This window comes from Musca domestica, unplaced genomic scaffold, assembly GCF_030504385.1.
Source record: "Musca domestica strain aabys unplaced genomic scaffold, Musca_domestica.polishedcontigs.V.1.1 138, whole genome shotgun sequence".
In the NCBI taxonomy this organism is placed as follows: domain Eukaryota; kingdom Metazoa; phylum Arthropoda; class Insecta; order Diptera; family Muscidae; genus Musca; species Musca domestica.
Genome location: NW_026712189.1, coordinates 426,268 through 452,503, shown reverse-complemented (window position 1 = coordinate 452,503; position 26,236 = coordinate 426,268). Strand labels below are relative to the sequence as shown.

The 26,236-nt window shown below is 35.1% G+C and overlaps 1 protein-coding gene across 3 annotated transcripts in view; it reads left to right on the top strand.

Annotated features, from left to right (window-relative positions):
• The window catches only part of LOC101888973 (uncharacterized protein DDB_G0290587), a 133,238-nt gene that overhangs the window by 84,851 nt on the left and 22,151 nt on the right, over positions 1 to 26,236 (top strand). For all 3 annotated transcript variants that reach the window (XM_059118953.1, XM_059118952.1, XM_059118951.1), the window contains exon 3: positions 2,970 to 3,070. In XM_059118953.1, the coding sequence (XP_058974936.1) occupies positions 2,970 to 3,070 (101 nt within the window). The remainder of the gene's footprint in view (positions 1 to 2,969; positions 3,071 to 26,236) is intronic.

Below are 26,236 nucleotides of genomic sequence, written 5' to 3'. Positions count from 1 at the left end.
TAGTTTTGTCAGCTGTAGAAATATTACCAAATGTTTAATTCAAAATGAAAATATGCCAAAAATATGACAAAATTGAAAAAATATGTGAAAATGTTAGAAAATCAATATTTTCATCTTTAGAGAGATATTTTTATGCGATTTTTTTAGACGTTTTTTCTTTCCTGCCAAGAGGCCATTCTGAATTAATGAGAACTGTCGAAATCAGTTCAGCCGTTCTCGACATATAAGAGATCTTTCAAGCATATCTTCTTTGATAGACATATATATCGCACATATTTTGCTATATCCGATTTGTTGGATGTTCACATCAATGTAAAGGTCAGAAGTAACCATGTGATGGCTTTATGATTTCGCCGGGATTTAAAATATCACGGTTTAATGAAAAATTTTGAATTTTTTCAACACAAAAGAAATGGTCTATTTTAGCCGCTAAATATTTTACGATGACCACCCAAATTGGTAGGCTTCTTCCCCTCCCTACATGCGAAATTCCGCGTCGATTGGTCTATAATTGCGACCTGTATAGCTACTGCAAAATCCGACATTTTTTCAGTATTTGGTCCATTTGAACCCCTAAACAAAAGCAATAGGATTCTATTCTGGTCCAAGCCCCACCTACATTCTAAATTTCGTGAAGATCGGACCATAATTGCGACCTGTAGAGTGATTACAAATTAACATGGACAGACGGACAGACGGACGGACGGACATACATAGCTAGATCGACTCAGCTCGGCGAGCTAGGAAGATCCATATATACTTTCCTATGTGGGAAACCAATATTTCGATGTGTTACATAATTTTTGTCCCAATCAAACTTATAATACCCCCAACACATAGTGTTGTAGGGTATAAATATGATTATTATGTGTTTGGAATAAAACATTTTATTAAAAAATTGACATACAGGGTAAAATAAAAAAAACTGCAATAAACTCAAATACCATAATTTTTACATTTTTTGTTTTAAATTTTATTGAATGAAAACAACAAATGTCTGAAGTAACATCAAATTTTAGAATAAGTTTAGATATTTGGCACGAATTATGGCCTTCAAACGGCCAATGAAATCATCACACACTGCCCGAATGTTGCTCTTTGTTTTTTTGTCCCATTCCTGGCGAAGCGCTTGCTTGAGGTGATCGAGACTTTAGTATTTTTTAGTTCCAAACTTGCTTTCCAAAATACTCCAGACACAATAGTCCAACGGATTGGTGTCCACAGATTTTGTTGGCCATTGCGCGCTGGAAATGAGGCGAGGAACCTCATTTTGTAACCATTGTGTGGCGCTTGCTGAGTGCGATAATGCTAGTCCTGTTGGAATGTCCAAGGTCTGCGGCCAAAATGTTTGCGTGCCCAAGGTTTTAAACTGCTGGACAACGAATGTTTTTTCATCGGAGAAAACCAAATTCGGCAGTTCACCACTTTCGGCCAAGCGAAGCAACTCTTTAGCTTTTTTGAGTCTATTTTCTTTCTGTCGCTATATGTAATATTGCTATATGTCCAGCATACGAGTCATTTTTCGGCCACTGCAACACGGGTTTCGATCAAGTCTCTTCTTTACTTTTCGAACCATTTCTACTGATGTTGCTGTTTTCTTCTGTCCACTTCCTTGATGTCGGGCTATGCTGATAATGAGCTATCATTGGAATAATTTTAACAGCTGTCGCACGAGCGTCTTAGAAATGACAGCAGTCTGAAATTGGTTGCAGTTGCTTCATCTCACCCTGCATTATTAGAAATGTCAATAAGACGGAAAAAATAAAATAAACAACTATCGAAATTTGAAGAAAAACAAGTAAGAAAGCAGTAAGTTCGGGCGGTCCGAACATTGGAACGATATTGGAAATTTGGTATGAGGTATTTGTAGTAAGAGGTACTGATAGGAGGCTATACGAAGACGTGGGCCTGCATGCACCCATTACGAATTCATAATACGAAATTTGAAACAATTCCGGTGAAGAATGCCATAAAATCTTCAAAATACCGAATATCGGGCGTACCATTATATGGGGGCTATACGATATCGTGAACCTATATAGTCAATACTCTTCCAGAGGGTAAATTACACAGAAGGAACTCTTTTTGTGGATTTTCAGACAATTTCAATGAAAAAATAGACTACAATCATCGAAATATCGAATATCAGGTGGCTATACGATATCGTGAACCGATGTAGCTCATCTTCGAATTTGACCTGCCTGCAGACAAAATACAGATCTGTGCAAAATTTTAGCTTCCTATCTTTGTTGGTTTTTACTCTAGCGTAATTACAACAGACGGACGGACAGTTTCACAGGCGTATAGACGGACAGACAGACGGACATCGCTAAATCGACATAGAATTTTATCTGACCAAGAATATATATACTTTGTGGGGTCTAAAATTTATGTTTCGAGATGTTACAAACGGAATGACAAACATAATATATCCTCCATGCTCTTGTGGAGGGTATAAAAACCATTTGCGGCTTTATATGTCCTTGCAAAAAAATTCAGAAAAATCACTTAAAAATCTACTGACCAAATTTGAATTTGGAGTTGTCATTAAAACAAATCACAATTTAAAATATTCAAAATGTCAATGTAATAATTCGTCTTCATATGGAGAAAATCTAGTCTTTGGTATTGTAATCAATAAAAATTAGTGACAGCTACTATAGACAGTGGCAAGCAAAAACGTTGCAATTAAGAATAAATTGAAAAATCAGTTATGATTGTTTATCGCTGATTTTTACAAGAGTTTACATAATTTCGGGTATTAAAATTCTTTTAAATGTCATAACATTGAAACACTTCTTTCATTTTCACTCAGCAATTTATTCCCACGTTTGGGTTTTTTTTTACAGTTATAAACAAATTGTAATTTATGTTTTAAATATTATTCTGCATCGTTTTTTCTTTTGATTTAATAATCCATCTCTCTCTCTCTCTCTTCTCTGTTTCTCAATGTGTTTTTTTTATTGCAGATTGTCCACACTGTGTAGACGACACGCAATACATGAACAAATGGACAATGCCGCTGTTGAAACTTGGCGAAAAGCGTTATTATCTTGGCATCTTCTTCAAGGTAAGTGACATTCCATGCAGCAGCGTTGCCTGCCGTAGCGTAAGCGTAACCAAGCTCAGCTCGCCAGCCAGCCAGCCAGCTACTTGACAAGTCCATTTCGACCGTCTTCTGCTCTATTCATGGAACTTGTCTTGTGTAGCTGGGTTGGTTGGTAGGTTGCTGGGCTGGCAGATACCTCACATTTACATTAATTGATGATGGGTTAGTTGGCTGGCTGGCTGGATAGATGGATGACCGGTTGCCTAGGTGAGACCGGCCAAATGAGTGTTATTTCGTTGTAGCAGTAGAGGTTGAAATATTCAAACGGGTGTTTTGGTTTGAATTGCTTTGCTTTGCCATTAAAATTCAATAAATCAAAGATTGAAAGACAATTGTTAATGGAGGGAGATTCTATAAAGTGTGTTTAACTTTTTAACTTTTTTCCATGCAAATGCGTTCGACAAGTCAATGGCATAGAATGCCGTCTATTTGAGCATCCAATATTCAAAGAACAAGAATCCATTTTAAATATTTTAATCATAAATACTTGTCCAATTTAATTTTCAAAATATGGTCATATTGTTTTCAAGACAAGCACACATTTAATTAATTATTTATATAAAACAAATGCGATATGAATGCAGGTGTTTTCATAAATGTACACATTTAGACTTTAAAAGGTTTTTCATATAGAAAAGGGTATGTTTAAATCTACGTATTGAAGCAATATTCCTTAAAATTAAAATACTAAATAAGAGAAATATTTTTCAATACAAAATTTGGAGTAACATTTTAAAAATACACAATTGGGACATTTCTTCAAACATCTGCATTTGGCAAAATATTCTTTTTTTGAAATTCACGTATCGGAAAATATTTTAAAATATTTCACATTTTAATTTTTCCGATCTTTTTGTTTCTAATACTAAATACGTTTTTTTACCCTCGTGCTTGGAAAACTTATTTAATATTATAGTAGACTTTTGAAAATAACATTTTCAAAAATTTAACTTTGAAAAAAAAAAAATTAAAAATTTTAGCAAAAAAATAATTTTTAATTATCGACGATTTTATAACTTCTACAATTGACGCTTAGGAAAAATATTTGTAAAATTGTTTTAAAAATTTCCTTGAAAATATTTTTCTTAAAATTTACCAAGTGAGATAAAAACCAGTAAAGAAAGTCCTATAGTCGGGCGGGGCCGATTTTATGATACCCTACACCACTTTGCGAATTTAGTTGAGCTCCACTTAATCATTAAAAGTTTTTATGGGAGAATTCAATCATACACGCTATGATTATAATTATAATTTAAAATTCAAAGGACTAAATATGCCGAAGCATTTGTATCTTTTAAATTCGGACTTGTATTGCCCATTTGGTGCGAAATTAATTTGAAATCGGATAAAAATATATATGGGAACTATATCCAAATATGAACCGATCTCGATAAAATTTGGCAAAGGTATTTCTGAGCTGTATTTTATATATTTCCCTGAATATCGTTGTTACGGAGTGCATATTACGGCAGTGGGTAACAAATACAATAAATCGGATGAACAATATATATGGGAGCTATAACTATATCTGAACCGATCTTCACCAAATTTGGCATACTACCTTCTAGACTAAATTTGGTCGTATGTGCCAAATTCCATCCCATTTGGACAAATATTAGACGTTTGGTGCACAATAAAAATAAATCGGACGATGTTATATATGGGAGCTATATCCAAATCTGAACCGATCTCGATAAAATTTAGCAAAGGTATTTCTGAGCTGCATTTGATATATTTCCCCAAATATTGTTGTTACAGAGTGCATATTACGGCTGCGGAGGACAAAAATAACAAATCGGATGAACAATATATATGGGAGCTATAGCTATATCTGAACCGATTTCGATAAAATTTGGCATACTTATTTTCAGGCCTAATTTGGTTGTATGTGCAAAATTCCATACTATTCAGGCTGATATTACACGTTTGGTGCACAATAAAAGGCAAATCGGACGAAGATATATATGGGAGCTATATCTAAATGTTTACCGATTATCTCCAATTTCAATAGGGTTCGTCCTTGGCAAATATTGTTCGCGAAATTTCATCTCAATCGGATAATAAATGCGACCTGCATTTTGTTCACAAGAATACATGGACAGACGGACGGACGGACAGACGGACTGACATGCATAAAACAACTCAGAAAGTGATTCTATGCAGATCATCAAAAGGAACTATGGGTCTATATCGTTTCCTTTTGCCTGTTACAAACAAATGCACAAAGACATAATACCCTGACCACCTTGTGGTGTAGGGTATAAAAATTACAACAAAGTTTATGGAGGGAGATTTTTTTTTAAATTTTATAGAATGAAAGCAAAAAATGTCGGAAATAGAATCAAATTTTAGAATAAGTTTAGATTTGTTTGAATTAGTCACCTTTTCATTAATTATGGCCTTCAAACGGCCAATGAAATCGTCACACGCTCCCCGAATGTTGCTTTGTGGTATTTTGGCCCATTCCCGGCGAAGCGCTTGCTTGAGGTGATCGACACTTTGGTGGCCATTGTGCGCTGGAAATGAAGCGAGGATCCTCATTTTTAACCATTCATGCGTGGCGCTTGTTGAGTGCGATGGTGCTGAGTCCTGTTGGAATGTCCAAGGTCTGCGGCCAAAATATTTGCGTGCCCAAGGCTTAAATACACCCTCTACAATATTTTCGCGATAATATTCGGCATTTTCACGGTCGACTAATACGAGCGGAGAGCGACCATCGGCTGTTATGGCGGCCCACACCATCACCATGGCCAGGTGCACATTTTCAGCTGACCTCTTTGGCAAGTAAACACGAAGTTTAACACTTTTGGCCAAGCGAAGCAACTCTTTAGCGCTTTTGAGTCTATTTTCTTTCTGTTGTGGTGTAAGTTCTTGCACTTTTTGGAATTTCAATGGCTTTACCCCGAGCTCATTTTTCAATATTTGGAATATTTCGATATGTTCAGTTCACGAGCAATTTTTCGGCCACTGCGGGTTTCGATTAAGTCGCTTCTTTACTTTTCGAACCGTTTCGAATGATGTTGTTGTTTTCTTCCGTCCACTATCTTGACGTCGGGCTACGCTACCAGTATCGCGGTGGTACGAGACACAAAACATTGGTTCACATTTAAATGCTGGAGTGCTCTAGCCATAGCCAAATATAAAGAAATCACACTATCACGCTTGAATCCTACCACGAATAATTTTTTTTCTGGAAAATTTTCACCAAAATGCTTTGGTGCACATGTAAGCAATATAATGAGCTGACAATGGAATAATTTTAACAGCTGTCGGACGAGTGGCTTAGAAATGACAGCAGTCTGAAGTTGGTTGCAGTTTTTTCATCTCACCCTGTATATATTCTTTGTTATGTCTAAAAATATTATTTCGATAAGTTACAAACGAAATGACGAACCTAATATACCCTTCATACTATGTATGAAGGAGGATATAAAAAATATTACATTTTTGAAAGTTCAACTATGTTTTGGATTAACAAAATATTCATAAAACTTCACATTTGATGATTCTACTGCTACTAAGAAAATATTATTTAGTCCTCGTTTGGTGGCTCTGTTTACCCTTGAAAAATATTCCCAAAAGTCCAGATTTATCGGTCCGTTTGGTAATGATTTTTAAACACAACACATTCAATTTAATTGGATATACAGGTCTTTGAAAAAATATTTAATATTATAATTATATGGTATTTTGTTGTTGCAAAATAGTTAGGCATAATCCCATTATTGTTGTTTTTATAAAAACAACGTTTGTTTAATTGTGGAGAACGATGGTAATGTTTACCAGGGGGTAAGGCAGGGAATACCTAGGTTTGGGAAAGGCCCACCGATCCTCATCAGTTCCTTTGTTTTTTGTCTGGAATATTCTCCCCAGGAGTTATTTTAAAAATAACTCCTATATCAAAAAAACCTTTTTTACCCAAGTGACGAGATCGTAGGCTCAATAGAAGAAGAACCAAAGAATTACATAAAACTAAAATTCTTTTGGAAAATCGTCTAATTATTTAATATTCCTTAATATACCACGAATTGTGCTGCAGTCACTGAATAATATTCTCAAAAATCCAGTTGATAATTTGTAAAACATTTTTCAAAATCCCACAGTTGTTCTCAAATGCCTCTGGCATTGGCTCGAAGTCACGTGGTCTGCCATGACGCCTATTGGTTTTCCCATTCCTTGCATTTTTTGTAAATTCCAATTCATTTCAATGAAGAAAAAAAGTCACAAATTCTTTTCAAACGCCTTCCATCCATCCATTGGCCATTTGTAATGCAAAATAAAAACTATATTTATTTTTTGTTCAATAAAAATTTAAATAACAACAAATCAAGGTGAATTGAAACTAGAATAAACACATATAATCTGGTTTAAGTTCAAGGTCATTATACAAGAGACTTGATCGATAATTTGTTGGTTTTTTGTTGTTGTTGTTGTGTTTTTATTATTTACACCTGTTTTTTTTTTGTTGCTGCATAAATAAGAGTGTAATTATTATAATAAACCAACCGACTATTATATTAAACGTCACAAATCATATTATGGTTTTTCTGTTTGCCGCCTAAACTTTTAACCTGTTCTTTTATTTGTTTTATTTTGAAGCTACTATGACACTAAGTCAAATACGTAAAATGTTGATTAATTTAAATAATTGGAAATTTAATATTCTTTGGGTTATTTTGATGATGATCATTATTGTTCGCAGAATGGTGATGAGTAGCATGTTGGATTTTTCAGACTTGAAATGGTTCGTAGTTAAGAATGTTGAATTTTTGTTCGACATATTTTTTTTTTTAATTCATAAAAAAATATTTAACTATTTCTAATTGAAAACGAAACAGGTTTTTGTAGTCGAATGCTGTTAAAGGCCATATTTGGATATTAATTAATTTTTTTATGTACAACAAATTATTTGAAAATAGATCACAACATATTTTGAGCCACTTATTTTTTCCTGTGCGAATTATGATAAATAATTTTTTTTTTTTTTTGGGCGCCACCCAGATCTTATCTCTTAAATATCGATATAAATCTATTTTGTTTTTTCAAATAGACACAGAAATAGGAAATAATGCAAATTTGATGTTATATGACGGAAGGAAGTAAAGGTGTGAAACGCAATAATGAGCATAATATAAGCAATTCTGGTTTTGCCTTAGAATAAGAAGAAATCTTCTATTTATATCAAAAAAGTATAGTTCTTGTTCTCAGACTTGAAATTGAAATTCAATAACATATAGTCTTCTCCATGGGATGCCCAGCAAAGGTTAGGCAAACAATCAAAAATGTCATACCTTAATATTATAATATAAACTATGCTAATCATAGCCAAGAATTTTAAATATTTTGTAGGAAGGCGGGGTTTGACATTTTTTTTGTGAATTTGCAATAAAAAGTGTTGGACAAATAAATTTGAATGGCCATCGATTGTTGATTTTTGCGATTTTATATTTGAAGCTACATTTTTGAAATTTTGTACGTTCTTGTGGCGTTGACATGTGATGAAGCTGGGTTTTTGGAAATTGGTACTAAAAGGGTACGAAATCTACTAAAAATTGAGTAGAGAAATAACTGAATGACCGAGAATCAACACCCAGGCGAAAGGGCTGAAGGTAGATGTTTGAAATTTTGTACGAGGTTCAGTCTTGGGGCTGCGCAGGCGTGTGGTAAGGGAGGGTTTTTGTAAATTCGTACTTAAAGGGTATGAAATCTTATACAAATTAAATACTTTGTATCGGGGCAAACGGAATGAGCTAGAATTCTGAAATTTTGAGTCACTGATAGAGAGCGGTATAGACGTACCAAAGGATTTTTCGAAATCCAAACTTAAAGCATACAAAAAGTTCTAAAATTTAATAAACGTTTAAAAATGGACCATTTGGTATTACGTGAACGGATAGAGCTTGAAATTTGGTATGAGAATCAAGAAGGTGGTTGTTGAAATGTGCTCTAATTGTGAGAACTGTGCTAAATGTTATTAAATTTGGAACAGTTTGGTTTAGGGTGAACGGATGAAGCTGGAATTTTGAATTTTTGTATTGGGGTTTCTTTTGGTGGTATGTTGGTGATAAAAAGTGGTTTTGGAAACGTGTACTACAAGTAGACAAAAGTACTAAATAGTTCAATATATGGTACAATTTGGTGTTGGGTGAAAGGATAGTGCCTGAAATCTGAAATTTGGTATTAGGGTCGCTGTTCATGTGTAGGTGGAGATGTGGCGTTGGTTTCGGAAATGTGTACTACATAATTGTACGAAAACTACTAAGTGATACTTAATTGGTTGTCTGCAGTCATCAAATATAATATTGAGGACTGACTTGGTATTTGGAAGTGAAATTTGGCGGTAGTTTGAAAATGTGTACCATATTTGTACGAAAAGTACTAAATGGTACTACATTTGGTATTGGGCATAGGGATAGGGCTGGAATCCTTAAATTTGATAATGAGGTCTCTGTTTGTATCTGTAATTGATAAATGGAGGTGGTTTTGGAAATGTGTACTAAAATTGTACGAAAAGTACTAGATAGTAGCAAATTTGTTATTGGGCTAAGGAATAGAACTAAAATCCTAAAATATGATATTGAGGTTTTTTTTGGTGTCTGCGTTAAGATATTGAGATGGTTTTGGAAATATGTAATAAAAGATTAAGATAAAATTCTGAAATTTGATATTTAAATTACTGATTGTAAATTTAATATGGAGGTCACAGTTGGTTTCGAGGACTTAGATATGATGGTGGGCTATTTTATTATAAAAAGACGTTGACATAGTTTCGGCCTGAATTGCTGGTGAACCATTGTTCACGGACTAACCAATGTGCTCTTCGGTAAAAAAATTATAATTGTTCGATTATCCTTTTCGATAAAGGAACTGGTGCTGCTGAAAACGAAGTGTTTTGTTAGGAAATTTTGTCCAATTGCTTCAAATTTTGGAATAAGTTTATATTTGTTCGAATTGGTCACCTTTGACACGAATTATGGCCCAATGAAACCATCTCACGCTGCCCGAATGTTGCTTTCCCGGCGAAGCGCTAGCTTGAGGTGATCGACACTTTGGTAGTTTTTAGTGCCAACCTTGCTTTCCAAAATACTCCAGACACAATAGTCCAACGGATTTGTATCCGGGGTTGTAATTTTGTAAACATTCTTTGGTGGCGCGTGATGAGTGCGATGGTGCTGAGTCCTGTTGAAATATCCGAGGTCTGCGGCCAAAATGTTTGCTTGCCCAAGGCTTTAATACACCCTCCACTGTGCAGTGTGAGTTCTTGCACTTTTTATACCCTCCACCTTGGAAAGGAGGGTATATTAACTTTGTCATTCCGTTTGTAACATCCTTAAATATTCGTCGTAGACCCCATAAAGTATATATATTCATAATCAGCATAAAATTCTAAGTCGATTTAACGATGTCCGTCTGTCTGTCTGTCCGTCTGTCTGTCTGTCTGTCTGTCCGTCTGTCTGTCTGTTGAAATCACGATACAGCCCACATTATTTGACGTAGAGCGCCAAAATTTAGCAGAGAAATTGGTATTGTGTCTAGGATGGTTGGTATTGAAAATGAGATATATCGGTCCACATTCTGGTATAGTCCCCATATAACGATACCTCCCGATATTCGGTATTTTGATGATTTATGCCACATTATTTAACGGATTTGTCTGAAAATTGGTATTTGTAGGTCATAACGGGTCCATGTATGTGTGGCAAAACATAGCATGTATAGGTCCACGTTTTGGTATAGCCTTCATATAATGGTACCTCCCGATATTCGATATTTTGATTATTTTTGCCACAGTTTTTAACGGATTTGTCTAAAAATTGGTATTTGTTGGTCATAATGAGTTCCAGCTCCGGTGGCGAAACATTGCATGTATGGGTCCATGATTTGGTATAGCCCCCATATAACGGTACCTCCCGATATTCGGTATTTTGATGGTTTTTGCAACATTTTTTCACTGATTTGTGTAAAAATTGGTATTTATGAGTCATAATGGGTCCTAGTTCGTGTGGCGAAACATTGTATGTATAGGTCCACGTTTTGGTATAGTCCCCATATAACGGTAGCTCCCAATATTCGGTATTTTGATGATTTTTGACTGATTTTTTCACGAATTTCACTGAAAATTTGGTAGTTGTAGATCATAATGGGTCCCAGTTCGTGTGGCGAGTCATTGTAATTATAGGTCCACGTTTTGGTATAGCCCCCATATAAAGGTACCTCCCGATATTCGGTAATTTGATGATTTTTGCCCCTTTTTTTCACGTATTTGTCTGAAAATTGGTATTTGTAGGTCATAATGGGTTCTAGCTCCGTTGGCGGAACCTTGCATGTGTAGGTCCACGATTTGGTAGAGCCCCCATATAACGGTACCTCCCGATATTCGGCATTTTAATGGTTTTTGCCACATTTCTTCTAATGTTTCCTTTACCCTAAGGTGGAGGGTATTAAAAGTTTGGCCCGGCCGAACTTAATGTTTTTTTACTTGTTGGAATTTCAATGGCTTTAGCCCGAGCTCATTTTTCAATATTTGTCGAATGGAATATTGGGATATGTTCAGCTCACGAGCCATTTTTCGGCCACTGCGACGCGGGTTTCGATCAAGTCGCTTTTTTACTTTTCGAACCATTCCTGGTGATGTTGCTGTTTTCTTCCGGCTACGCTACCAGTATTACGGTAACGAGCGATGGTACGAGACACAAAAGATATATTCACATTTAATTGGAGTGCTCTTACGATAGCCACTTGTGGTTTTCCAGCCAAATATAAAGAAATCACACTATCTCTCCTGAATTCCATCACGAATAACTTTTTTTCTGGAAAAATTTTCACCAAAATGCTTTTGCACGTTTGTAAACAATGTAATGAGCTGCTACTGGAAAAATTTTAACAGCAATTGGCTTAGAAATGACAGCAGTCTGAAGTTGGTTGCAGTTTTTCCATCTCACCTTGTATATGTCCAAAGGGGTAGAATTATTTGAAAATAACAAGTCACTTATCTGAAGAATTAGATCGGGTGCGAAAACATGCAACCTTTTAATTAGTCTTAAGGGGGCTTTTGAGGCCCAACTAAAACCTTGTGAGTAGTAGAGTCCACCTATAATATGTCCACTTATGTTGAGCTCGAAGACCCCTTAAGCTTATTTAAGACACATTCAAAGTTTTCATATTTTCCCACCCAAACCAATGTTTTACTCGGCCTGGCAACTCGCTTCGATAATAACGATACCCTGTATAAACTCCCATTATCAAGCAATGAGTTTCCAAACCAATTTTCGGCCATCGTTACTATTTAAAACCAGTAAAGAAAGTCCTAAAGTCGGGCGGGGCCGATTTTATGATACCCTACACCACTTTGCTAATTTAGTTGAGCTCCACATAACAATTAAAAGTTTTTATGGGAGAATTCAATCATACACCCTATGATTATAATTACAATTTAAAGTTCAAAGGACTAAATATGCCAAAGCATTTGTATCTTTTAAATTCGGATTTGTATTGCCCATTTGGTGCAAAATTAATTTGAAATCAGATAAAGATATATATGGGAACTATATCCAAATCTGAACCGATCTCGATAAAATTTGGCAAAAATATTTCTGAGCTGTATTTGATATATTTCCTGAATATCGTTGTTACGGAGTGCATATTACGGCTGTGGGTAACAAATACAACAAATCGGATGAACAATATATATGGGAGCTATAGCTATATCTGAACCGATCTTCACCAAATTTGGCATACTACTTTCTAGACTCAATTCGGTCGTAAGTGCCAAATTCCATCCCATTTGGACAAATATTAGACGTTTGATGCACAATAAAAGGTAAATCGGACGAAGTTATGTATGGGAGCTACATCCAAATCTGAACCGATCTCGATAAAATTTAGCAAAGGTATTTCTGAGCTGCATTTGTTATATTTCCCCAAATATTGTTGTCACGGAGTGCATATTACGGCGGCGGTGGACAAAAATAACAAATCGGATGAACAATATATATGGGAGCTATAGCTATATCTGAACCGATTTCGATCAAATTTGGCATACTTATTTTCAGGCCAAATTTGGGTGTATATGCAAAATTCCATACAATTCGGGTTGATATTAAACGTTTGGTGCTCAATAAAATGCAAATCGGACGAAGATATATATGGGAGCTATATCTAAATTTTTACCGATTATCTCCAATTTCAATAGGGTTCGTCCTTGGGCCAAACAAATGTTGTTTGCAAAGTTTCATCTCAATCGGATAATAAATGCGACCTGCATTTTGTTCACAAGAATACATGGACAGACGGACGGACGGACAGACGGACTGACATGCATAAATCAACTCAGAAAGTGATTCTATGCAGATCATCAAAAGGAACTATGGGTCTATCCCGTTTCCTTTTGCCTGTTACAAACAAATGCACAAAGACATAATACCCTGACCACCTTGTGGTGTAGGGTATAAAAAAAGAAAACAAATAATAACCCATTACTTTCAATCTGCTGGTAATTCATAAGGTAGTTTGTTTACCTTACCTTTTAATGGGTGTATGTGCGAGAGATAATTCTCTCAGTACAAGTTAATGAGTAATTTTTGCCGAGGAATGTTATCCTGCACACATTTTATTTGTATTGCTGGTCATTTCAGTATTGCTCATGGTGAAGGGTATAAAATGCTCCGTCTGGCCGACTTATTTACTTCTTCTGATACGTATTTGATATTTCATATTTACATTTTATGATTTTGCAATGATTACTTAAATATTCTTATCTTAATATTTCTTCAACACAAATCATTAGTTTCATACGTTTTTAATTTTCAAATAAAATTAGTTATTTGTATCTGTCACAAATTTCTTAATTTGTCCACTCAAGACAATTAACAACACTCTGATACTGCAACTGGCAACAAGTAACAAGTAAGCAATGTATGGTCGTTCAAACAGATGGTGCGTATGCGGATGGAGCGAACGCCAAGAAGAACTTCAATCAAAATGTAAACGAACCACCATCTAAGCCTATCACTAAACCCGTAACTAGCCCAACTGGATTACTTAAATTGCAACATTTTTTGGGTCTTGCTTTAAATTGTCATAATTACCATGTTTGGCATTTGCCACAAATGTGGCAGGCCACACCGAATAGTGGTGCTGCATTGCAACGCATTGCCATTGATATTTAATTCACACAAATGTCGATACTCCATCTCCGGTCGAAGCTGGTTAAATGATATCAACGACAGTGTCTTTGGCAATTAGAAAAAAAACATGTTATCGCTATGTTTTTCTTTTTTTTTTTGAGAATTTTCCAATGATTTTCATTCCATCAGTTGGACGCTGAGAAAATGATGCAATTCTCTTTCGAGGCGTTTCTTGAAGAAATCTCACTGGACAAGCCACATTTCACATTGCCCATATTGCGGCCAAATTCTTCGCGCTGACGTTAACGCTGTCTTGTCAGCCTGGCCAGATGTTTGGCGAACGGATGTCTGTTTTTGTGATGAAAAATTCATTGCGTTAATTAAAGCATTTGTTACGGAATTTATGACGATTTCAAAATAAGAAAAATGTTGTAAACATCTATGCAGACACAAATTGTTGTTGGATATGTTGTAAATTTGTCTATGGTGAATTTATGTGGATATTTGGAAAACAACAAGGTTTTGCGGGGTGCTTGGTCAGCTGAAATGGCGTTCAAAATGACATTTAGCCAGTAGCTGATATTGGCGCAGTGACAATTGAAATATACTAATTGGTAGTGATATCAACAAGGAAAGGAAATGTTGATCATTTTATTTGGTAGCGAGAAAATAATTGAGAGATGAAAATGTTTATAAGTGCGGTTTAGAAGCCAAAATAATTTTAGTTTAATTTAATTCTTTGGTTCTTCTTCTATTGAGATTACGATCTCGTCACTTGGGTAAAAAGTAGTTGTTTTTTGTTATAGGAGTTATTTTAAAGTAACTCCTGGGGAGAATACCCCCAGACAAAAAAAAAAAAAAAACTAAGTGAGCTGATGAGAATTGGTAGCCCTTTCCGAAACCTAGGTATTCCATACCTTACCCCCTGGTAAACATTATCATCTTTCTCCACTAAATATTACCATCTTTCTTAACTGGTGTCCTTATCTCTTCATCCAATACCAAATTAAGTATCATCCTGTATTTTTCGTACAATTATGGTATGGATACATTTCTGAAACCAAATCCATTTATGACATCTATATCAAATTTCAGCATTTCAGCTCTATTCCCTGACCGAATACCAAATTTAGTACTATTTAGTACTTTTAATAGTATAGTTCACATTTTCAATACCATCTCCATACCTTTATTCCAGATACCAAGTCAGACATTAATATCAAGCGTGGATTTCAGACCTATATCTTCACCCAATACCTAACTTAGTACCACTTTGTACATTTCGAACAATTATAGTACACATTTCCCAAACCACCTCCATATCGCTATTCAAAATACCAAGAGAAACCTCAATGTTAAATTTGAAGGTTCGAGCCCTATACCCACTATCATATTTAGTACCATTTAGTATTTTTCATTTTTTCATTATACCCTACACCACAAGGTGGTCAGGGTATTATGACTTTGTGCATTTGTTTGTAACAGGCAAAAGGAAACAAGATAGACCCATAGTTCCTTTTGATGATCTGCATAGAATCACATTCTGAGTCGATTTATGCATGTCCGTCCGTCCGTCTGTCCGTCCGTCTGTCCATGTATTTTTGTAAACAAAGTACAGGTTGCATTTATTGCCCGATCCAGATGAAATTTTGCAAAGATCTTTTGTTTGGCCCAAGGACGAACCCTATTGAAATTGGAGATAATCGGTCAAAATTTAGATATAGCTCCCATATATATCTTAGTCCGATTTGCCTTTTATTGTGCACCAAACTTGTAATATCAGCCCGAATAGTATGGAATTTTGCACATGCAAAGAAAATTAGGCATAAAAATAAGAATGCCAAATTTGATGGAAATTGGTTCAGATATAGCTATAGCTCGCATATATATTGTTCATCCGATTTGTTATTTTTGTCCTCCGCAGCCGTAATATGCACACTGTAAGAACAATATTTGGGGAAATTTATCAAATACAGCTCAGAAATACATTTGCTAAATTTTATCGAGATCGGTTCAGATTTGGATATATCTCCCATATATAACTTCGTCCGATTTAGTTCTTATTGTGCACCAAACGTCTAATATTTGCCTAAATTGGATGAAATTTGGCAATTACGACCGAATTGAGTCTAGAAGCGAGTATGTCAAATTTGGTGAAGATCGGTTCAGATATAACTATAGCTCCCATATATATTGTTCATCCGATTTGTCATATTTGTTAACCACAGCCGTAATATGCACTCCGTAACAACGATATTCAGGGAAATATATCAAATACAGCTCAGAAATATCTTTGCCAAATTTTATCGAGATCGGTTCAGATTTGGATTTAGCTCCCATATATATCTTTTTCTGATTTAGAATTAATTTTGCACCAAATGGGCAATACAGGTCCGAATTTAAAAGATACAAATGCTTCGGCGTATTTAGTCCTTTAAATTTTAAATTATAATTATAATCATAGGGTGTATGAATGAATTCTCCCATAAAAACTTTTACTTGTTATGTGGAGCTCAACTAAATTAGCAAAGTGGTGTAGGGTATCATAAAATCGGCCCCGCCCGACTTTAGGACTTTCTTTACTGGTTTGTTATAAGAGTTATTTTAAAGTAACTCCTGGGGAGAATACCCCCAGACAAAAAAAAAAAAAAACTAAGTGAACTGATGACAACCTAGGTATTCCCTGCCTTACCCCCTGGTAAACATTATCATCTTTCTCCACTAAATTTTACCATCTTTCTCCACTGGTGTCCTTATCCCTTCACCCAATACCAGATATAGTATCATCCTGTATTTTTCGTACAATTATGGTATGGATATATTTCTGAAACCAAATCCATTTATGACATCTATATCAAATTTCAGGATTTCAGCTCTATTCCCTGACCCAATACCAAATTTAGTACTATTTAGTACTTTTAATATTATAGTTCACATTTTCAAAACCATCTCCATATCTTAATTCCAGATACCAAGTCAGACCTTAATATAAAGCGTGAATTCCAGACCTATATCTTCACCCAATACCTAATTTATTACCACTTTGTACATTTCGAACAATTATAGTACACATTTCCCAAACAACCTCCATACCGCTATTCAAAATACCAAGAGAGACCTCAATGTTAAATTTGAAGGTTCGAGCCCTATACCCACTGTCATATTTAGTACCATTTAGTATTTTATCATTTTTTCATATTTTTTTAGAGTACACATTTCCAAAACCACCTCCATATCTCAATTCAAAATACCAAAAGAGTCCTCACTACCTAATTTGAGGATTCCAGTCCTATCTCTTCACCCAATATCAAATTTATTACCATTTTGTACTTTTCGTACAACCACCACCCGATCTCAAACACAGATACCATCAGTTATCCTAATATCATAATTCAAAATTTTATCTTTATCCCTTCAATCAATACCAAATTTAGTACTATTTAGTACTTTACAACTATTTTAGTACCCATTTCCAAAATCACCTCTTCATCACCTACCACCAACAGGGATCTAACAAAAAATTTTAAAATTCCAGCTTCATCCGTTTATACTACAGTACAGTTCGCACACTTAGTACAAACTTTCAAAACCACATTCATTTCAAAATTCGCTCACATATACCAAATGCTATAACTTAAGAAGTTAGCACATTTCGTAACCTTAAAGTTCGAATTTCCAAATAATATTTGGTACATCTATCCTGAACTCCATCAGTGACTCTCATTCCGAATTCTAGCTTATTCCGTTTGTTTAATAAATAGTTTAAATTTTTAGCACATTTTGTGTTATTTGGTACCAACTGCCAAAAACCCAACCTTACCACATGTCTATGCACCAAGACTGATACTCCTGCAAAATTTCAAGATTCTAGCTTCAGTCGTTTCGTCGGGGCATTGATTCTAGATCAGTCAGTTATTTCCCAACTTTTTATACCCTCCACCATACCATGGAGGGTATATTAATTTTGTCATTCCGTTTGTAACTCCTCGAAATACTCATGTCAGACCCAACAAAGTATATATATTCCTGATCAGCGACGATTTAACCATGTCCGTCTGTTTGTCTGTGTGTCTGTCAGTCAGTCTGTCTGTCTGTCTGTCTGTCTGTTGTAATCACGCTATCTTTCGAACAAATTGAGATAGAAGGCTAAAATTTTGCACACATATTTTGCCAGTAGGCAGGTTAAGTTCGTAAATGGGCCATGTAGGTCCAAGTTATCATATAGCCCCCATATAACGGTACCTCCCGATATTCGGTATTTTGATGATTTTAGCGACATTATTCACCGGAATTATTTCAAATTTGGCATTTGAAGTTCGTAACGGATACTACAGCCTAAGACAGAAAATTATCTGTACAGGTCCACGTCTTCGTATAGCCCCCATATAACGATACCCCCCGATATTCGGTATTTTGATGATTTTAACGACATTATTTACCGAAATCGTTTCAAATTTTGTATTTGAAGTTCGTAATGGATACTACATCCTAAGTCAAGAAATGAGCCATGTAGGTCCCCGTCTTCATATAGCCCCGATGTAACGGTACCCCCCGATATTCGGTATTTTGATTATTTTAGCGACATTATTTACCGGGATTGTTTCTAATTTCGCATGTGAAGTTCGTAATAGATACTTCAGACCATATCAGAAAATTGTCTGTGCAGGTCCACACCTTCGTATAGCCCCCATATAACGGTACCCCCTATATTCGGTATTTTGATGATTTTAGCTACATTATAAACAGATTTTTCTTCAAGTTTCGCATTTAAATATTGTAATAACTTATGACAAAAGTTGCCTATGCAGGACTACATCGTCGTATAGGCTTTCGGTATTTTTAAGATTCTAACAGAATTTTAAACGGATTTTATTTATTTATTTTTTTTTTTTTTTTTTTTTTTTTTTGGAAATTGCCAAAATTGTACCAAATGGTGGAGGGTATTAAAAGTTCGGCCCGGCCGAACTTACAGCTTTTTTACTTGTTTATATCTAGAATATAATGAAATGACTACCTCATAGATGTGTTTTCACCTCATTATCTACACTTAACAATTTCCAGCGAAAACGAATTAAAATCAGTGACAAAACAACAGAACAACGGAAGGGGAAGATGATTTTTCAGCTAAATTAATTTTTCACAGCCATAAAACAATTATGGCTAATTCAATAGAGTAGCAGCAGCAACATCACCAGCAAATGTACCATATACATATCATATTTGTTCACACATACAAAGAAAAATCCAATGCTTGAACCCAGTGAACCAAACTGTTCGAGTTCGATTCGACATCTCAAAGAAAAAATAGGGAACGAAAAGGACCCCTTTATTTTCCCCCTTATTTATAACAGATGTTAACACACAAGCAGTACAGAACAAGTAAAAAAGCAGAAAAGTTCGGACGGGACGAATTTTTATACCCTACACCATTTGGAAGGAACTTGAAAATTTTCGAAAAAATTCCGAAAACTACCACTTGAATGAAAACCGTTATATGTGGACTATACGAAGACGTGGACATACGAAATTTTTTGTCATAGGCTGCGGTACCCTTTACGAACTTAAAATGCGAAATATGTTATAATTACTGTGAATAATTTCTCTAAATACATAAAAATACCGAATATCGGGAGGTACCGTTATATGGGAGCTATACAAAGACGTGGACCTGCATGCAAAAAATTTTGTCATAGGCTGTAGTACCCATTACTAACTTCAAATACTACATTTGAAAAAATTGCGGTAAATAATGTCGCTGAAATCATGAAAATACCGAATATCGGGAGGCAAGAAGATGTGGACCGGCATACGAAATTTTTTGTCATATGTTGACGAACTCATTTTAGACCTTCCAGTACGAAATTGGAAACGATTCCGGTGAATAATGTTGCTGAAATCATCAAAATACCGAAAATCAGGATGTGCCGTTATATGGGGGCTATACGAAGACGTGGACCTGCATACCAAAATTTTTTGCATAGGCTGTATTCCCCATCAATAACCCTAAATATGAAATTTTAATAATAATTTTTTTTTTAATGTTGTTGCAAAATGGCCAGGCTTATCCCTTTATTGTTGTTTTTATAAAAACAACGTTTGTTTATTAGTGGAGAACGATGGTAATGTTTACCAGGGGGTAAGGCAGGGAATACCTATGTTTCGGAAAGAGCCAGCAATCCTCATCAGTTCCCTTGTTTTTTGTCTGGGATATTCTCCCCAGAAGTTATTTTAAAAATAACTTCTATGACAAAAAACATTTTTTATACCCTACACCACAAGGTGGTCAGGGTATTATGTCTTTGTGCATTTGTTTGTAACAGGCAAAGGAACGAGATAGACCCATAGTTCCTTTTGATGATCTGCATAGAATCACTTTCTGAGTTGATTTATGCATGTCAGTCCGTCTGTCCGTCCGTCCGTCCGTCTGTCCAAGTATTCTTGTGAACAAAATGCAGGTCGCATTTATTATCCGATTGAGATGAAATTTTGCAAACAACATTTGTTTGGCCCAAGGTCGAACCCTATTGAAATTGGAGATAATCGGTAAAAATTTAGATATAGCTCCCATATATATCTTCGTCCGATTTGCCTTTTAGTGCGCACCAATCGTGTAATATCAGTCCGAATAGTATGGAATTTTGCACGTACGATCAGATTGGACCTGAAAAAAAGTATGCCAAATTTGATCGAAATCGGTTCAGATATAGCTATAGCTCCCATATATATTGTTCATCCGATTTGTTATTTTTGTCCTCCGCAGCCGTAATATGCACTCTGTAACAACGATATTTGGGGAAATATATCAAATACATCTCAGAAATACATTTGCTAAATTTTATCGAGATCGGTTCAGATTTGGATATAGCTCCCATATATAACTTCGTCCGATATACCTTGGATTGTGCACCAAACGTCTCATATTTGTCTAAATGATACGGAATTTGGCACTTACGACCGAATTGAGTGTAGAAGCTAGTATGTCAAATTTGGTGAAGATCGGTTCAGATATAGCTATAGCTCCCATATATATTCTTCATCCGATTTGTTATTTTTGCCCTCCGCAGTCGTAATATGCACTCCGTAACAATGATATTCAGGGAAATATATCAAATACAGCTCAGAAATATCTTTGCTAAATTTTATCGAGATCGGTTCAGATTTGGATATAGCTCCTATATATATCTTTTTCCGATTTCAAATTAATTGTGCACCAAATGGGCTATACAATTCCGAATTTAAAAGATACAAATGCCTCGGCATATTTAGTCCTTTGAACTTTAAATTTTAATTATAATCATAGCATGTATGATTTGAATACTCCCATAAAAACTTTGAATTGTTATGCGGAGCTCTTCTAAATTAGCAAAGTGGTGTAGGGTATCATAAAGTCGGCCCCGCCCTACTTTAAGACTTTCTTTACTGGTTTTTAATAATGAATTAATTCCGGTAAATAATGTTGCCAAAATCATGAAAATACGGAATATCGGGAGGTACCGTTATATGGGGGCCATACTAAAACGTGTCCCATTTGCGAATTTAACCTGTCTGTTGGTAAATTATGCATGCATGCAAAGTTTTAGCTTTCTATCTCAATTCGTTCGAAAGATAGTGTGATTACAACAGATAGACAGACAGACAGACACCGATAGAATTTTACGCTGAACCAGAATATATATACTTTGTAGGGTCTATTATGAATATTTGGAAAGCTAGTATACCCTCCATAGAATGGTGGAGGGTATAAAAACAAATTGTCAGAATTCAGGCATCCAACTTTCATTTCGAAGTCGGACATAACTCGAACAGTTTGGTTCGTTGGACAGCTACACTCTCATTCGCACACAAATTCATGGAAATATCAAACGAATGAAATGGATATTTACTATGGAGCACAGTTTCAGTTGAGGTGAGCAGCAGCAGCAGCAGCAGCTTCGTTATTAACTTCAAGTAGAGATGTTTATGTCATCTGAACAGGTCATTAATGGCATTGTATTTCCACTACATATTTCCTTGTTATGAGTGAAGGGAAAATAGGTTTCGAAGACATAATGCACAATTTCTGATTTGGAGAAAAATGAAGAAGCAAAGTCTAAGGGAGTGACATTTCGAAAATAAATTTCAAGGAAATCGAAAGAGTTCTGGAAAGATAAAATATTTTTCAAGGAGGTACTTTCTGTCTATACGCTTATCATATTCTTCTGTTTTTAGTATATTCAGCTTAATAACATTGTCGTATGTTGCTCATACATACACACATCTATTCACCCTTTCTTAGGATCCTCTTATGTTTCACATCGAAACACAAAGGGTTAATTACAATCTTTACACAACACCTCTGTCTTTACAACAACCACAAATGTTAATTGCTATAAAATTCCAGCACATACATGTTCATTCATTCCTGAAATTAAAGGTAATACCTTTGGAGGACCACATCAAATGGCATACCATGAGAATTGTTGGTTATGTTACCCCCCTTAAGTGGCGGCGATGTAAAAAGTTTCCAATAGGGAAAGGGGAAATTATTTCATTATTGCAGGAAATAAAATTAAGTGGAAATAATCAAATGAATTTCAATGGTGGCTAACATGATTTATATCATTCAATTAGTGAGAGAAAATTTTTACATAAGCTATGTAAAGTCTTCCAAAGGTCATATAGTACCAGAAGAAGCAATATTTTTGTAGATAATAAATTATTTAAACTGGCTATCCAAGAATGTATACCTCACAAGAATTCTTTACAAAGAGCTTTTCTGAATATTCTTTAAAGCTCGAAACTCTGAAAGTTATTTTTATAGGTAGAAGATTATTCCAAATTCCTAGGAGATCGAAAAAATTCCCCTTATAACGGCCATTGTGGAGGAGGGTGTCTTGTTGATGACTAGTTGATAGTTTTAAGTTACTAGATGAAAACCTTGAAAAATGTTGAGTTCCACCTTTCATTTAGAATTAGAATGGCGAAGAAATCAAAAATCAAAAAAAAAAAAAAAAAAATACCCTCCACCATTTGGAACGAATTAGAAAATTTTCAAAAAAATAAAATCCATTGAAAATTCTTTTAAAATCTTTAAAATGCATAATATCGGAAAGTGCCGTTATATGGGGGGATATACGATATTGTGGACCTACATAGACAAATCTATGTCTGGGGTAAAGTACTCACAAGGAACTCCTTGTGTGGATTTTCAGATAATTACATTGGGAAATGTGGCTAAAATCATCAAAATACCGAATATCGGGGGGTACCGTTATATGGGAGCTATACGATATCGTGGACCGATATAGCCAATTTTCGAATTCAACCTGCCTGCAGACCAAAGAGAAATCTGTGCAAAATTTTAGCTTCCTATCTTAATTCGTTCGTAGCGTGATTACAACAGACTGACAGCCAGACAGACGGACGGACAGGGCTAAATCGTCTTAGAATTTTACGCTGATCAAGAACCAGTAAAGAAAGTCCTAAAGTCGGGCGGGGCCGATTTTATGATACCCTACACCACTTTGCTAATTTTGTAGAGCTCCGCATAACAATTAAAAGTTTTTATGGGAGAATTCAATCATACACCCTATGATTATAATTATAATTTAAAGTTCAAAGGACTAAATATGCCGAAGCATTTGTATCTATTAAATTCGGACTTGTATTGCCCATTTGGTGCACAATTAATTTTAAATCGGATAAAAATATATGTGGGAGCTAAATCCTAATCTGAACCGAACTCGATAAAATTTGGCAAAGATATTTCTGAGCTGTATTTGATATATTTCCCTGAATATCGTTGTTACGGAGTGCATATTACGGTTGTGGGTAACAAATATAACAAATCGGATGAATAATATATATGGAAGCTATAGCTATATTTGAACCGATCTTCACCAAATTTGACATACTATCTTCTAGACTCAATTCGGTCGTAATTGTTAAATTCCATCCCATTTGGACAAATATTAGACGTTTGGTGCACAATAAAAGGTAAATCGGACGAAGTTATGTATGGGAGCTATATCCAAATCTGAACCGATTTCGATTAAATTTAGCAAATGTATTTTTGAGCTGTATTTGATATATTTCCCCAAATATTGTTGTTACAGAGTGCATATTACGGCGGCGGTGGACAAAAATAACAAATCGGATGAACAATATATATGGGAGCTATAGCTATATCTGAACCGATTTCGATCAAATTTGGCATACATATTTTCAGGTCTAATTTGGGTGTATATGCAAAATTCCATACAATTCGGATTGATGTTAAACGTTTGGTGCACAACAAAAGGCAAATCGAACAAAGATATATATGGGAGCTATATCTTAATTTTTACCGATTATCTCCAATTTCAATAGGGTTCGTCCTTGGGCCAAACAAATGATCTGTGCAAAATTTCATCTGGATTTGACAATAAATGCGACCTGTACTTCAGATCATCAAAAGGAACTATGGGTCTATCTCGTTTTCTTTAGCCTGTTACAAACAAATGCACAAAGACATAATACCCTGACCACCTTGTGGTGGTATAATGACTCAAATACTAAAACTTGGACAGGCAGTACCTATTTTCAACTCCAAAAATTTATTAATAAATTTAAATGTTTTTGCAATTTCAAACCTTTGTCTTAAATATTATAGTTTTGTGTACAAGATTGATAACCCTTCGGCTTAGAACAGATAATTTGACCAAGGAATTTATGTATCTTTATTCGCTCATGCTAAATTACTCAAAAGATGAGATGATGTTAATTGGTTTAATTTCTGAGTTCCATCTTAAATTTGCTAAATTTGATTGTTAATAAAAACAATTATTTGAGCTTGAGGTCAAACTTTTTGGTTTTTTTAATTATTTAATAAATTTGGACAGATATTCTAGTCGTAAAATATGTATTAGACCTATGGAAGTTTATTTTGCTTGATTTGTAATGGCTAGCTGTTAATGGTTGTCTAAAAAATACCGAATATCGGGAGGTACCGTTATATGGGGGCTATACGAAGACGTGAACCTGCATAGACAATCTTCTGTCATAGGCTGAAGTATCCATGACTAACTTCAAATACCAAATTTGAAACAATTCCGGTGAATAATGCCTCTAAAATCATCAAACTACCGAATATCGGGAAATACCGTTATATGGGGGCTATACGAAGGCGTGGACCTGCACAGACAATTTTCTGTCTTAGGCTGCAGTATCCATTACGAACTTCAAATACCAAATTTGAAACATTTCTGGTAAATAACGTCGCTCAAATCATCACATAGGGGCTTTACCAAAACATGGATCTACATGGCCCGTTTTCAATATCAAAAGTCCTGCAAACACAATATACATTTGACAAAATTTTATCCACCTACTTCATTCACAGACGGATAGACGGACGGACGTCGCTAAATTGACATAGAATTTTATGCTGATCAAGAATATATATACTTTGTGGGGTCTAACATGTATATTTCGAGGTGTTACAAACGGAAAGACTCTCCATCTTATGGTGGAAGGTATAAAAATACACGAAAATGGTTCGTATCCTACGAAAGGTCTTCTGTTAAAGATGATCTCGCCTTCTTCAAATGACTTTCTTTTGAGCTGTTTTCTGTCTTAAAAAAGCCAATTAACTTATTCTATCCATAGAAAATCAGAGAAAGTAATTCTATCAGGAGAAGCCCTCTGGAAGGTTCTCCGTCTATAAAACAGGTGTAAAATCATTTTTTTTTGAAAAGAAGACCTGTTAAAGGACTTCTATCTGTAAACGATCAGATAAAAGTCTTCTATCAAAAATAAACCTGAAGAATATTTTCTATCTACAAAAGTCATGTGGAAATGCCTCGATGTGAAGAAAACTTTTATTTTTATGAAGAACCTTTAGAAGGATTTGTATGGTTCGAGGGCTTATGAATAATATTCTATATTAAAGATATTCTATAAATATTTATGAAATATCTTCTATATACAGTAGTCTTTCTTTTTAAAAAAAGGAATTGTAAAGTCGTCAATATAAAGGCAAATA